Source organism: Cibotium barometz, chromosome 16 (assembly GCF_041138505.1).
Source record: "Cibotium barometz isolate CiBa-2024 chromosome 16, ASM4113850v1, whole genome shotgun sequence".
In the NCBI taxonomy this organism is placed as follows: domain Eukaryota; kingdom Viridiplantae; phylum Streptophyta; class Polypodiopsida; order Cyatheales; family Cibotiaceae; genus Cibotium; species Cibotium barometz.
Window position 1 is genome coordinate 55886235 of NC_141061.1, and position 15819 is coordinate 55902053.

The 15819-nt window shown below is 40.9% G+C and overlaps 1 protein-coding gene across 2 annotated transcripts; it reads right to left on the reverse strand.

Moving 5' to 3' along the window:
• Positions 1-11868: 11868 nt before the first annotated feature.
• On the reverse strand, positions 11869-14561 carry LOC147630763 (transcription factor MYB86-like). 2 transcript variants are annotated; one of them, XM_086810749.1, is made up of 4 exons: positions 13969-14561; positions 13519-13648; positions 12998-13175; positions 12624-12906 (listed from the first exon to the last, which is right to left on the reverse strand). In XM_086810749.1, the coding sequence occupies exons 1-4, from the start codon at positions 14066-14068 to the stop codon at positions 12760-12762; spliced, it is 555 nt and encodes a 184-aa protein (XP_086666875.1). In that variant the 5' UTR covers positions 14069-14561; the 3' UTR covers positions 12624-12759. The 2 variants fall into 2 exon arrangements, with proteins under 2 accessions (XP_086666874.1, XP_086666875.1); XM_086810748.1 differs by having other exon boundaries at positions 11869-13175; positions 13969-14549.
• Positions 14562-15819: the final 1258 nt, after the last annotated feature.

Sequence of the window (15819 nt, forward strand, 5' to 3'; positions counted from 1 at the left end):
ACAGGAAGCGGTACGAGGGTAAGAACTTCATCTACTCTTCCCTATTTGTGTTGGCGACTACACCCTTGTCATCAGGAGCTCTACGGGAGGCACCGACAAACGATCTCTGATTGAGGAGCTTTCTTCGCGGGAGTAAAGGTATAGGGCAACTGTGCTATCCTATCGAACAACGTTTTTTGGGCCGAAAACACGTTTCGGGCACGTTACGACCTCTGTTTTTCAGAAAGCAGGCGATTTTGAGCTCTACGACAGTAAGTCATCAATTCTCTGTAGAACTCTATTTTAAGAACTGCAGGAAGATAGATTGGCTGTGCAGACATTGTGTGTGCTGCAAGGAGGTCAACAGTTGCCATTGGGTGTATGTATGCACATTGAGGTCACTGGTTGTGACATTTGAGTATACTACAGTACCGCTGCAGAAAATACAGCAGTTTGTGCAGGACAAACCAGAGTGCTGTTTCTGGTAAATTTGTGTGTCTGGCAAGATGTCAAATGATGGCATAAACCAGATTGTTGCTGAGAAGCTTGATAAGAATAACTTCCATGCTTGGAGGTTCAGGCTGACAAATTTCCTGATGGGAGAAAGAGTTCAAGGATTAGAACCAAGGAACCAGAAAAGTTATGTATTGGCTCTCTATCAGTATACAGGACACCATGATTGGGCACATACAGGATGCCAAGTCCCCCAAGGAGGCATGGGACACCTTGGTAAAACTCTATGAAACAAATACCAAGGCACGAAAGATACAGTTGAAGAATGAACTTCATACTGTGGAGAAACAGAGTATGTCTGTGAATGACTATGCATTGAAGATAAAGGGTATTGTGGAATCCCTTGCATCTATTGGTGTTTCAGTAGATGATGATGATAAGGTGGAAGTCTGTCTACGTGGTCTCAGGCCACAATACAAGGCATTCAAGACGTCTATTTAGACTCGGGAAAACATTTCCAATTTTACAGATTTGGTGTCTATGTTGATAATAGAAGAGAAGAGCTTGGGTGAAGACCAACAGCCTTCACAAAAAAAAAACAGTTCAGAGCAACAGGACTTCTACACAAATTCAGGAAGAGGACGAGGTAGAGGAGGCTGTGGACGTAGCCAAGGAGGTGGCCGAACAAGTAATCAAAATTATGGCCAGTAGCAACAACAACAGTCCCAGAATTCACAACAACAACAATACGCAGGTGGAAGAGGCCAATTCAGAGGCAGGGGGAGCAAAGGTAGTATAATGATACACGTGGATGCTTTTATTGTGGTAAGCCTAGACATGTGCAGGGAGATTGTTATAAGAAGCAGACTGACATGCAAAATGGAAAATTGCAGCAAAACAACTATGCATCCTCGAGCAGAAACAATGAGGATAATGAAAGGTTGTTTGTTATGCAGCATGTCATTAATGCCATGTCTGAAAATGTTGAAGCAGCACATAAAGATGATGTATGGTACGTTGATTCAGGTGCTACGAACCACATGACAAGTCATGGGGAGTGGTTCAAGGAGATGAAGAACCTTGAAAGACCAAGTTTTGTGGAAACAAGGGATGACACTGCTCATCCAATTGCCCATGTTGGAGATGTACCATTGTCTATATGGAGGATGGCAAAGTGAAGTACATTGCAGATGTACTTCATGTTTCGAACATAACAAAGAATCTGGTTTCAATTGGCCAGATGATTAAGCAGGGTTTGCAGGTTTGGTTTAACCCTAATGGTTGTTATGTTGAAGACTTTAAAGACAAGTGCAGGTTGGTTGCAAAAGACAACAGAGTGGGCAGAATGTTTACATTAAATGTAAACATGCCTGAAGTGAGTGCTGCGATGTTTGCAAATGGTTCAGGAATTGTTGCAGACACAGGAATTTGGCATAAAAGAATTGGACATGTGAATGTGCAGAGAATGAAGTCTATGTAGATTAAAGGAATTGTGACAGGGCTGCCAAAGTTTAAAGTGAATGTGAATGTGAATGTGAATGTGCAGAGAATGAAGTCTATGTAGATTAAAGGAATTGTGACAGGGCTGCCAAAGTTTAAAGTTGAAGGCATGCAAAAGATATGTGAAGCATGCCAATTTGGAAAGCAAACAAAGCATGTATTTCTACGTAACAGAAATGTAAGCAGAAATGCACTAGATGTTGTGCATTCAGATGTATGGGGTCCTACGAAGACCATGTCTATGGTGGCAGGCTGCAGGTATTATGTGGCATTTATTGATGACCACACAAGGAAAGTGTGGGTATACTTGATGAAGGAGAAGAGTGAGGTGTTCACTTATTTTCAAAATTTTAGAGTTATGGTTGAAAAGCAAACAGGGAAATATGTAAAGTGCCTAAGGTTAGATGGAGGGGGTGGAGGGGGAGAGTACTTCTCCAATGAGTTCTTTGAATTTTTGAAGAAGAATGGTATTCGGAGACAGTTTACATGCAGATACACTCCGCAGCAAAATGGAGTTGCTGAGTAGAAAAACAAGCACATTGCTAAGATTGCGAAAGCATTGATGGGAGAGAAGAATATGCCGCATAGCTATTGGGTTGAGGCTGTTTCTATTGTAGTTTACATCATGAACAGGACTCCAACTACAGCCATACATGATGTAACTCTAGAGGAGAGGTTTACTGGCAGAAAACTTGATTTGTCTCATTTGAAAGTCTTTGGATGCACTGCATGTGCCAGATGAGCTGAGAAACTAAGCTGGATCCAAAAGCTTAAAAATGCATGTTTATTGGGTATTCTCTTGAGCAAAAGAGATACAGGTGTTATAACCCTGCTACACGTGAGTTGAGGGTAAGCAAGGATGTTGTTTTTGCTGAGATGAGCAGCTAGTATGCTGCTGAAAAAGAAGCTGCAAGGGCTGATGTGAGTGGAAATGTGGTTGCACAGAATGCAAGTCAGCAATCACAGTCTTTGAGTGGACTAGGAGAGTCCTCATCTAGTGGTTCAGTAGACCATGGAGTGGCAGGCTGCGTCATAATACCAGTCCTGCAAATGTGATTAGTATATCACGTAAAGGCAAAGAGAAAGTGGTTGAGCCCCTTAGTATGCTTGACATTTCTGGGCAAGGCATTCTCATGTTGATGGAGAGTCTAGTGGCTCAGAGATGAGCCTTGATGAGAGGAGCTTGGGATACCAGCTATGAGAACACCTGGTGTAAAGAAGGCTATGGAAGCCATGAATGCAAAGCTGCGAAGATCTGGGAGAGTGAAGAATCCTGTGCAGAGGTTTACCTATGATGGTTATGTGGCACATCACTATGCATACATGGCAAAAGTTGTACAGGTTGTAGAGCCCACATGCATTGATGAGGCTATTGGAAATGTGTGTTGGGAGAAAGCTATGGATGAGGAGATGGATGCACTATATGGAAATGAGACTTGGGATTTAGTGCAATTACCTGAAGGTAAGAAAGCCACTGGATATGCAAGTGGGTGTACAAAGTAAAACATAACAGTGATGGAAGCATAAGCAGGTACAAGGCTAGATTGGTAGCCAAAGGATATGCGCAGACAGGTTCAAAATGAGCTTTCCAAACCTAGAGTATGTTGTTGGGGGGAAGTTTGAGAGGGAAAACACACTTTTGGGAAAAAATTAAAATTTTTTAATTTTTAGGGTTTTTCATATGCACGATTCTAGGTGGGGGGACCTCTAAGTTTGGGCCCAAGAGGTAGGGGGACAAGAGTAGTAATTAGGTCCCATTAGCAAACCAAAGCCTAGGCCCCCTAGGATCAAAGAAGTCAAAAATGTGCACCCAGCCCTCTCCTATTGGTCCATTCCTAATCAAAAGTTAATCCAAGAGGCCCTCTTTGGGTCCAAAAAATTCCTAATGGATGGTGCCTCTGATGGGGTCAAAAATGAAGTCCTCACCTATGAGTTCCCCCAACTTTCACCTCCCCCCATTGACTCCTCCTCCACACTACATCACAATGTGGAATTTGGTTAGATTGGTTACAAAGGAAGAGGCTCTTGAACTAGCTCTTTCACCTATGATTTTTGTGAAATTTCACCTCCCCCCACACTGAGTCCTCCTCCACTACATGTAGCAATGCGTAATTTGGTTCCAAAGTTAGAGGGTCCAGGTATAGGTTGATGTTGCATGTGTAGGTATGTGACAACTGGGTAGTACAAGTGGCTATAGCCAATACAATAGGCAGGTATTGGCATGGGTACATTAGGTTGGCATAGGTATAGTAGGTCGGTTCCTTAGGTGGGGACATTAGTCGCGTTCTTTACTATAAGTGGGTAGCGCTCTGATTTCATACACGTGAAAGTAAGAATGGAGTCGATGGGAGAGGTTGGTGGGCTGCTTGAGGTGGAAGGGGTCCATGTGACGCATGGCATAGCCCACCTCAAACAATGGTGGTGGGAACCTCCTATATTAGTTCCCACACATTAATGAGGTTCCACATGGTCAAATGGGTGCCCCAAAGTTGGTGGTCTTCCCGAGCACGGAATTAGCTTAGATCCCTTGGATCCATGTTCTGGCCACATGAGTGACACGAGACCTGGCCTCCCGTAAGTGGTGACATGAGTCCTGGCCTCCCGTAAGTGGTGACATGAGTCTTGGCCTCCGTAGTACGGGCGACACGAAGACCCTTGGCCTCCCATACTTTGGCATGAAATAGGGGAGAGTCACTTGGCCGGCCATCCCCTCTCAGATTCTAAACAGTTTTCCTCAATTGAAAAATCTCCAAATATGTCTAAAGAAGATATGGTTAATCTTTGAAGTAGTCTTCATCAACACATTTCATCGATAGGTAAGTATGTCTAAAGAAGATATGGTTAATCTTTGAAGTAGTCTTCATCAACACATTTCATCGATAGGTAAGTAGTTCTTAAACTTCACAAGGTATCGCCTAGAATTCCATTCCCTTCGATATCTTATCTCCACGATGGGAGTAGGCTACCCCCAAAAAACACACACAATAGGTAGCTTTCTCTCCTTAAGAAACATAATTTACTTAGATTGAAGAACTTCCTCTAGCTCATCAACATTTGGCAGCTCTTCTGTGATAGGTTTTTCTGGCTCTAGCTCCACATACTTTCGCAATAGACTCACATGAAAGGCATTGTGAGAACTCTCCAATGATCAGGCAATGCAAGATGAAGCGCCCTCATTGATCTACTTGATCATCTTAAAGGGTTTGTAACATGTGGTAGAGAGCTTAGGACATGCTCCCTCCTTTCCTGTTGGTGGCCACATACAGAATCTGTTTTTTCTCACATTTTAGAAATACCCAATCATTCTCTTTGATGTCCACCTCTCTTCTATGCTTGTCATTATCCCTTTCATGCTTATCCTATGAACAAGAAAAATGGCTAACTGCACTTGTGCAAAGGTGACATCAAGATTTTTGACAAATGCATTTGCTCTGCAAATATCTCATCCTTAATGCGTAGGATGGTGGCAATATTACTTTGCCATATAAAATCTCAAATGGGGCCTTTCTTGTGGAGGCATACACTGTGTTGTTGTGTGCCCCATGTATGAATGACCCTAAGCCCCCATATGCCTATCCCATCCCCCCATGTGCATGTGCACCTAAAATCAATTTCTTACAAATCATTCCCTCTCTTACAATGATTTTGTCCTCGAAATGGAAGGGGGGTTGTGCACTTGCCACCACCACTAACAACATATACAAAAGGCTATATACAAAATCCAAAAATCGACCCACAACTAGGTATCAATGCCAAGGCCAATTAGAAGAGGAAAGTGCCAAAATGTGGATTGAGCCAAAGTTTCATGACCCTTGCTGGGACCAAATGGAAAAGAGGGTGAAGTTCCATCGCAACCACTTGGACCAAATGGATAAGTTGTATCACCCCAAGCCACAAATTTATGGCCACCTAGATCAAACACAAAGTGTCATCACGCCCAACCATTGGAACGTAACCACCAAAGATGCGAGAGAATTTTAAAAAAAATCCCCAAAATACTTCACGGAGATCATAACATGAATATTTATCTGGATCAAAATTTACTGTGTCATAATGACGTGCCACATTAATAAGCACAATACTCCTCCAACATAACCAAAAGTGAACTCCCTATAAATGGATCTATATCAAAGCATAGTCATCCATGAGGATCACAAAAATGAATGCCTCATAATCCAAATCAATGCTTGAATCAAAATTTGATGTATCATGATGATATGCCTCATCATCTAGCCTAAACTAATCTACAAAGTATCCTCCATGAGAAAACATGAATACCTCATAGACATGATCAACATTATCATAAGAATATCTATGGGCATCAAAGAAGAATGCCTCGTAACAATCTGAATGATGCCAATCAATGGGTAACTATGTCATCAACACATGAACCATCTGGCAACTCAATCATGGTATAAACTTGATCCATAGCATGCATATCCTTAGAAGCATAATCTACATCATCAATTAGATGCATACTAGAATCATAAATGTCATCACCAATATAAGTAACATGTGTGTCATCCTTAACATGTATGTAGCCATAGTCAACATCAAATACATCCCTGATAACATCACTATGGACATTGGTAGATGTGATATCATCCTCATGATGAGTACACCAACCTCTCCAATTAGGTTTGACCATCATGAAATCATCTCCATCCTCCTGCAAGAAAGCTCGTTGTTTGTCAAATACATAAATGACACCATGGTAATATCACGAAGGAAAATATGAGAATGAATGATCACGGAAAAATCTTGACTACCCAAATATGTATGATCCCTATAAGAGTAACCTATCATATCTAACATAAGCAACTTTGGCATGCGCTCCTCATGGCTCATATCATCTGTCAAATACTCATGGGCATCTAATGCATCCACACGATCCCTAGGAAGATTGACATGCATAATAGATGTATCCTCACCCACAATGCTTGGTACCATGCCTCCCCTATGATCATGTCCACATGATCTAACTCATACACATCAATACCACATACATTATCATCATGTGCATATGTGTCAATATTATAACCATGTGCATGTGTATCAATGAATCGATCTAGGTGAATGAGAATCAATGAGATGATAGCTAGTAGATGTCACGGGATGAGTCATAGAAAGTGTCGAGGCCCATGCGGACACCACTATGATACCACACATGTAAGTATGCATGACACATGTCCTCCAAGGATCTAATCTTGTTGACACACCATGACTACTTCCCATGAATGGAAATCATGATCATCAGCCATGTAGCCATGCATGTAAGTATGCATGACACGTGTCCTCCAAGGATCTAATCTTGTTGACACACCATGACTACTTCCCATGAATGGAAATCATGATCATCATCAGCCATATAGCCACGCACATCAACAACACCAATATCACAACCATGCATCATCCATCCATTCGAAAACTCCTGATCATGCTTGTGGTGAATATATGTGGCAATGTTGCCCACATTTTTATATGCCTCCATGATGTATAAAAATACTTGGTCTCGATCAAATCTCTCAACACACTATCAAAATCCCTAGTGATGGGAATCGATGCCCTCATGATTACCACATCAACATACATATGTGAGCAAATTTCCACATCAAAGGTAAAAATGTTAAAGAATTCACAAATGAGCTCGATATCAATGTTGATGCATGAAAAATGTCCACAAAACTCAAAACATGTGAATACACCTCAAGCTAAAGTATGGGCATGTGAAATGTAGGATGGGAAATGGCCACAAGTAAAATAGAGAGTGGGAAATGGCCACAAGCGAAATGGAAGCTAGATAAGGCCAATGTGAATGGACCAATTGGGTTATGGTTATGAGAGTGTAAAGTTGGAACCCTAAGCTTTAAAGATATAAGGGCATTTGGTGAAGGGTTGGAACACTTTTTCCACATTCTTCTTCTCCCTCACATTTTGTTTCCCTCTACTTCTTCTTCCTCTCATTTGGTTGCACCTTTTCCAGTAAATGTAACCTAGAGCTTCAAGCTCAATGATAGCCAAAGTTGTTATATTTTTGTTAAAGTTCTCAAGATGTTTCCCTCTACTTCTTTCACTCTACTTTCCTTCTTACGTTTTCTTTCCCTCTACTATTCTCCCTCTAACTTGGTTGTAGCTTTTGTAGTAAATGTAGTCTAGAGCTTCAAGCTCAATGATGTCCAAAGCTGTTATCCTTTTGTTGATGTTCTCGAAATGTTTAAAAAAAAAAAAATAGTGTGCTTTTGGGTTTCTTTATTTTGCTAAGCTTGCTCGCAGCCAAATGATGCTCTTCATAATAATCTCCCACACCTTCACACTACTAAGCTCTCTTGCAAAGCAATGATGCTCTTCACGATGATCTCCCACACCTTCACATTGCTGAGCTTGCCTGTTGTTGCCAATTGCACTTTGCCTCTCTGCTCTAGTTGTTTCTAAATTCAGTTCGTTGCTCTACTCTGCCATCACCTCTATCTCACATCTCTATGACGTTTGTGATGCTCAAAGATTTGTGCTTCTCAATGATGGTTCTAATGCTCACAAATCTGATGCAACACTTGTTCTGATGCTTTTATTGCTACTACACACAAGCTAGCTTCTCTAAGGAGGCTATGCGCTCTGCGCTACAGTGGAGTTTAGTCAAATCTCGTGCTGCACAGTCCTGCTTCATGCTGAGCTTGCACCTATAACAAGCCATGGTATAGTCAGATTGTCCATGATCTGAAAACTAGATCATGGGATAAGATGCAATCTGAGAAGATAGTAAGATGATCTGATCGTTTGGAATAGTCTAGTCATCCACGATTTGAGAGCCATATCATCGATGGTAGGATAGTTGTGATCTGAAAAGATAGTTGGATCAAATTTTCCATGATCTGAGAGCCCGAATATCCGATCGTAGGATCATTGGATTATAGGGGATCATTTGGATAGCTGTAATCTGAGAGTCTCATTGTATGATCGTAGGATCATTGGATCGTAAGGGATCATTCGATCATAGGGGATCATCAGATCATGGGATGGACGGATCATCTAGATCATGGGTTTACTGATCGTCATGTTGTGTGTGACTTGAGATCGTGGAGATTTGAGAAACCAATCATGTTTTCCCATAACCAAGAAGGGTTTTCAATCACTTCTGTGCAAGGAGATCAACCAGGAAATCTTGTCGATAAACTCTTAATAATACCTTAATCCTCTTATTACACCTTAATGTTGATAGTTTGGATGAATCTTGACAAGATTAACATTAATCTCAAGCTGCTAATCTCCTTTTTGATTAAGAAGTTGCCTAAACTATCCTTAATCACCAGGTGATGTAATATTTATCACTAAAAAATCTATGTAAAACCTAATTTAAAAATGATTAAGTCCTATCCACCCCTCAGCAAAGGATCTAAGCAAAGCTCTGATAACAATGAAAGAAAGAAATCTAGGCAAGGGATAGAACTCATTTGTTGGAGTCCTTACATCTAGACTCAAGGGTTGGAGTCCACACAGGTTTCTCCTCAATGCATAGGTTCATGAAAGGAAGCCATGAAAGCTTGGTCAAGAGGATAATAGCTCCAAGAAAGGTAAAATGTATTCTTTGTCAGAAGGTAATAAAGGTATAAAATACATAAGACATATACCTTTTATAGTCCCAATGCCCATGTGTGCCATGTATGAATGACCCTAAGCCCCCATATGAGGCTATCCCATCCCCCCATGTGCATGTGTACCTAAAATCACTTTCTTACAATACTTTCCCATGATTACAAGGGAATTGAAGCAAACTTGGAACCTTTTGCCTATCAAACTTGACCTTTTGGCATGTGATACATGCACATACATATGCCTCAATATCCTTACGCATACTTGGCCAAAAGAAATAGATCTCAATCGTGCATGTAGTAGGGATGATACCTCTATGTTCTGCATATAGAGGGAAAAATGATAGTTTTCAAAAGCTACAACATTTTAGGAAAACCTCAATGCATCTTCTTGATGCATTGGAGTGTGACGCATCTTCTTGATGCATTACACTCTATACAAAAAGGTTTGTGTAAGTCTGGAATAACTAATAATGGCCCACTCATATAATGACATCTGTTATATACACATTATGTGTGCATATACTAGGAGGCTAACCCACATTAGGCTTGTGAGCATGGGAGCATGGGAACAAGCTCTAGTGGAGCAAGGGTTAGGACTATCCTTAAGGTTTAAGGTTAGGGTCAGGCATCCAAGGGTCACACATAGGAAATGGAGAGTCAAGAGTCAAGATTCACTTGAGGGCCCTCCTATATAATAGAGGCATAGGGCACACTCAAGGGGGGCTTGGAGGCTTGGGCTTATGAGGCCAAGGCTATATTATGCTCTCTTGTGTAGAGGTTCATTTCTACTCATCTACCATTTCACACTATAGCTACATGCTATTGGATTGGAGTTATACCTCTTGATGGTATGGGACATCAAGGTAGAGGTATGATGTATTTCATTATTATTCATGTGTGCATCCTTTGGGCTCAGGGGTAGTTGGGTGGTTGAGTTTATGCCTGATTTATGCATGTTTATGCATAATAATTATCTAGAGAGATCTTAGGGTTTTAACAGCATCCTTGAGGCAAAAGAAAGCCTCTTTCTCATCAACTGTCCATTTGAAGACTCCCTTCTTCTCTCAGTGATCTCATGTAATGGTGAAGAAATCCATGCAAATTGATAGAATGCCTATAATATGAATATAAACCCAAAAATATCCGTACTTCATGTATGGAAGATAGCTTAGGCCAATTCCGAGATGGCTTCTATTTTTGCAAAATGCATCCTAACACCACCCTTAGATACAACGTGCCCCAAATAGTGAATCTCTAAGAGGAAAAATTCACTCTTCTTTGCATTGATAAAGAGCTTGTGCTTATGAAGCTCTTCAAATACAATAGCCAAGTGTTGGTGGTGTTCCTGCATAGTCTTATGCATAAGAGTCTTTTGCATAGTATTACGCACACAGTTGGTTACATAGCATTATGCATAAAGTCTATGCGTAGTCTTATGCATAAGACTCTATGCATAGAGTCTATTGCATAGTCTTATACATGGACTCTATAGCAGTCTTATACATGGATTCTATGCACAGAGTCCACAATTAAGTATGTGCATGGATGGCTTGCTCTATGTGATTTGGGCATAATGGAATCCATGCATAATTCTATGCACAATTAAGTATGTGCATAGAGGTCTTGCTCTATGTAATTTGGGCATAATAGAATCCATGCATAGTCTTATGCATGGATTCTATGCATAGAGTCCACAGTTAAGCATGTGCATGGAGGCCTTTCTCCATGTGATTTGGGCATAATAGAATCCATGCATAGTCTTATGCACGGATTCTAATGCATAGAGTCCATAGTTAAGTATATTGTGTATTTTTTTCAGATCTATGGATGACTTGTCTCCTAGACGATGGACTATTAATCCATGGGATTACACGTAGGATGGCATCCGAAACTTCTTTAGGATGCTCTCCCCTGAGTAGTGAGAGGCAGTTAGGATAGACCTTGGCACACCCAGCCCATGCTCTTGCACCATAGATAGCCATGCTAGCAACAGAGGGAGTTCGTGCCGTAGGTCTCGCCATAGTGGTAGCAGCCACCATAGTGGCACTGGCAATGGTGGTGGTGGTTGTTGTGGTGGTAGTGGGACTGATGCTCATACTCCACCATGTTGTCGTGAGATAGTTGGCACTACTTTGGTTGAGACCACTCCTGGCCCAGTCCAAGCATCAGGTCTACTGCAAGGGTTAGATATCTAGTGGATAGGTTGAGATATGCTTCTTTCTCAACACAGCTCTACCAAATAAGCTTAACAAATAGATTTTTGTATTTTCTAGAGTTGCAAAATACATACATGTAGATAAAAGAAGGGGTTTTATATTAAAAAAGAAAAAGAATATAGAAATAGTACTTTTATTGGGACGTATATATAAATTTTAAAGCAATACAGGGATGGATTATTTTAACATAGTGAAGCCCATCGTTGTTTGACCCGGTCTACTACTCTACTACTTTTATCTCCTTTTTTACAAACACGTGAAGAGATCCTTATGTCGCCTTTACTGACTTCAGCGACCCAAAAATATAACCGAAACCGTGTCGTTTGTCAATTTCCTTACTTTGTGAATATCCGATACCAGTGATATTTGTGAATATCTGATACACATGGTTTTTGTGATAATAATAGTGTTGCTTCGCATGGAAATGTTTATCCACCACTTCTTGTGCATACATAACCTTTGTAATTCTGAGAACAATTAATTTTCGGGACTTTGATCTGATTTGCCAACACTGGCTCCTGATGCAGTGTGCAGCAATATTAAATCATAGATTATGTCTTGCAAAGAAACCGTATGTACAATATGTGCGCATAATCAAGAAAAGCAGCCGGCCAGCTTTGCTTGTGAGTACTGTAAATTAGCATAAGGGAAAGCTTCAATGTTGTGATCAGTTAGTACATGATCCGGCTCTAATTGATTCCCAAATTGCTGATTAGCGGCACGATCCGATGAAGCCGGCGCCAATTGACGATTGAGAAAACTCCATATCACTGACTGCAACCCTTCAGGGGGCTTGTCTTCATAATCAAGCGACGCTGTCGGTGAGACACCAGGATTGCATAATATGTGGGGCTTAAGCATCGAGGTTAAGGGGGGTTTAACTGAGATTAAGGGATTGACCAGGCTGCTTGCCACAGCTTGTGTCATCTCATTGTAAGAGAGTGTATTAATATCAGAAGCTTCTGAAGGAGAATAAACAAAGGGTAATTCCTTACTCTCGGACTGCAATTCTTTGCATTCAGCTAATGGCAACATATTTGATTGATGACCAAATTGCATGATATGCTTCGGATTGATGCTGTAATTAACATTGTTGGCCTCAGCATGCATGAGAAGTAATTGATACTCCGAACAATCATGCGGGTGATCGCATTTGATTTCTTGTGATGCTGCGGTAGTATCATCATTAATACTGCATTTGACTTGCTGTGATCCCAGGGCATTATTAATGTTAATCCCCTTGTAATTAGGTGAGCCTACCTTATTAATAGTGGTGTCATGCTGCTCAGGACATTTCGCTGACACAGTACTGCCCTGCATATTTTGGTGGCTTCTGTCTAAATGCTGCCGCAACCGCCTGCTTCTTGTGTAAGAATGCCAAAAGTTCTTCACATCGTTATCTGTTCTTCCTGGCAAATATGTGGCTATCTTGGACCAGCTACATTACAAATTAACAACAAATTTTTTAAAGAGAATTCTCAATAATAATTTTGCCTCATAGATCATAAATAATAGGATTTCCCCAGTATTAGAGAATAGCAAATTAAGGTCTTATTATATGTTTATAAATCTTTATGTTGATAACATAGATTTAATAATTACAGTGCTTAAACAGGAATACGTTCCAAAAGTCGAATTATCTACAGAAAATCTAGGAAGATGAATTAACCCTTGTCATTATTTTAATTTGACTGGATATTGTAATTTCATTAATCTATTCACTAATGCAGGTTCCCATATCGCAGTTAATGAAATTAGTATGGGTAATTAAGTTGGCTCACCAGTTTCCAAGTTTGTTATGCAGGTTGACTATAAGCCTAACTTCATCAGCTGAGAAAGGCCCTCGTTTTAAATCCGGCCGTAGATAATTTATCCAACGCAGCCGACAGCTCTTGCCACAACGTTGGAGACCTGGAGAGGAAAGCAATTACCTTCTCAATGAGCTCAAATATAGCCTCAATGAGAAGCATAATGGTAAAGCTAAGCATTATATAAAAAAAACTATCAATAATAATTGGTCTCATGCAGCTAGGACAAGGCATACAGCAGACCCTTACTAATTAGCCTTAACCATACAGAATAATTCTAGGACCAAGCATCTAGCGTACGATTACTCTTAGCCTTTAGCCTTATAGCAGAACACGAATAATTGGCAATTGTACTGAGATGATTACATTAAGCATGCATTAAGTAGTAAAGAGGTCTAGAGTTATGAGCTATAATAGCTGTACCCGTATGCTTGGCAACTTCGCTCCAGTTGCCACCACCATGCGTAGCCACATAACGTCTGAGCTTCTCGTCTTCGTCAGGAGACCACAAGCTTTTCCGCATGGTAAAGAAATTATTATTGTTGGGATAGTACAAGCAGGAGAGAGAGAGAGAGAGAGAGAGAGAGAGAGAGAGAGAGAGAGAGAGAGAGAGAGAGAGCGCTAAATTGCGTGTTAATTTGTAAAACGATAATTTGGGATCAGAGTCGATGAGGATGACGATGTGTGCTGCCTGTGTGTCAGAAGCAAAGGTTCGTGCAATACACTTCTACACACAAACTGAAGCGCACACACTTCCACACACAAACTAAAAGGAAAGGAGAAGGATAAAAGATTATTAAGAATACGAGACAGCCTCCCCTACGAGGCATGTGTGTATATTTGTGTTTGCTGTAGCGGGTGTTGCTTAATGATCAAGTCAGAAAGGTGATCTAAAGAGAAGAGGTCCAAGAGTACTCTACGCTCTATCTCTCTCTACCCTTCTCCCTCCTCCCCCCCCTCTCACACACACTGTACAGTCACACAAACTCTCTTTCTCTCTCTTTCACCCACACTCTCTCTCTTTCTCTTTCTCTCTCTCTCTCTCTCTCTCTCTCTCTCTCTCTCTCTTTCTCACACACACACTCTCTCTCTCTCTCCCTCTCTCTCCCCCTCTCTCCCCCTCTCTCTCTCTCTCACACACACACACACACACACACGTCTCACCTATTGCATCGCAAGCACTTTTGCGCTTATAATCAATCATGCAATTAGAGACACTCCCAAGGTACGAATGTCAGTAGCATTAATAAGGACTGCCAGAAGAAGGTGGCTGATGCAATATAGTAGTGTATTAGCGTATTCCACAAATTATATATACACGCATTATATTACTACGTACACACACATAGCCTCATAGGCATATATATTTTAGCTTTGAGCCTTGAGGAATTGAGATTCGGGAAGTGACCCGTCGCTTCACGTGGGGCTGGACTTTGTGTTTCATGAGGCCTTGGGGCTGCTTTTTTCACGCCATGCGTAATTCTACTCACTTCACCAACTTTCTACGTGCCACACGTCACTCTCGACTTGTGCAAGTGCAAGAGCAAGTATGTTCACCCTTCAATAAAGTTGGCAGTGGTTTGTTCATGACTAAGTTTTTTTTTGGCGAGAAACACCGATTTATATGCACTACTCACACAGCTAACTCTGACGTGTAACATCATAGAGAGCACAGATCGAACCCGCACCACTTGGCTAGGATTTCATTTGCTTTAACCACTCCACTACAGCAGTGTTCGCAATTCATGACTAAGTTAAATGCATCCACCTAGTATTGGGTGGATCTAACTAGAAGGCTAATATGCATCATAGCCTCAAGACTATCTATGATGAGCTGCATCATAGTGACCTATTTGTACTAAAAATGAAGTTGAACTTTATCTCCATATGTGGCCTCATTTCACATAGTCCATAGGTCTATGTTGAATAATTACCTTATGCATTTGTTTTAACACTATGAGATATCCTTTTGACTTGGTTATCCATGAGATGTAAAGGTGAGCATGGTTATGACCCCTATGTTTGTGCCATCATCCTCTCAAGAAATTGTCACAAGGAATTAGGCATCTTTATGCATGCAACCAAATGATTTTTATGTATACAGATCATGTCTTACATACTTTCTCCTCATGGTGAGACTTAGTCTTATCCGTGGGAGGTTCCATACTTCACTTCAAGTTACAAATCAATAATTTTTAATGCTATCATGTACATCATAGTGTAAGGCTATCTTTTAGCTTCCCGTCTGGTATATTCAACATGTCTTTGACTTAA

Excerpts from the sequence above, each read along its gene's own strand:
- LOC147630763 (XM_086810748.1), bottom strand. The coding sequence starts at position 14,068 with ATGCGGAAAAGCTTGTGGTCTCCTGACGAAGACGAGAAGCTCAGACGT. Across the intron at positions 13,649-13,968 it reads CGAAGTTGCCAAGCATACGG|GTCTCCAACGTTGTGGCAAG; the intron begins GTACAGCTATTA and ends TTTCCTCTCCAG. Across the intron at positions 13,176-13,518 it reads CATAACAAACTTGGAAACTG|CTGGTCCAAGATAGCCACAT; the intron begins GTGAGCCAACTT and ends TTTGTAATGTAG.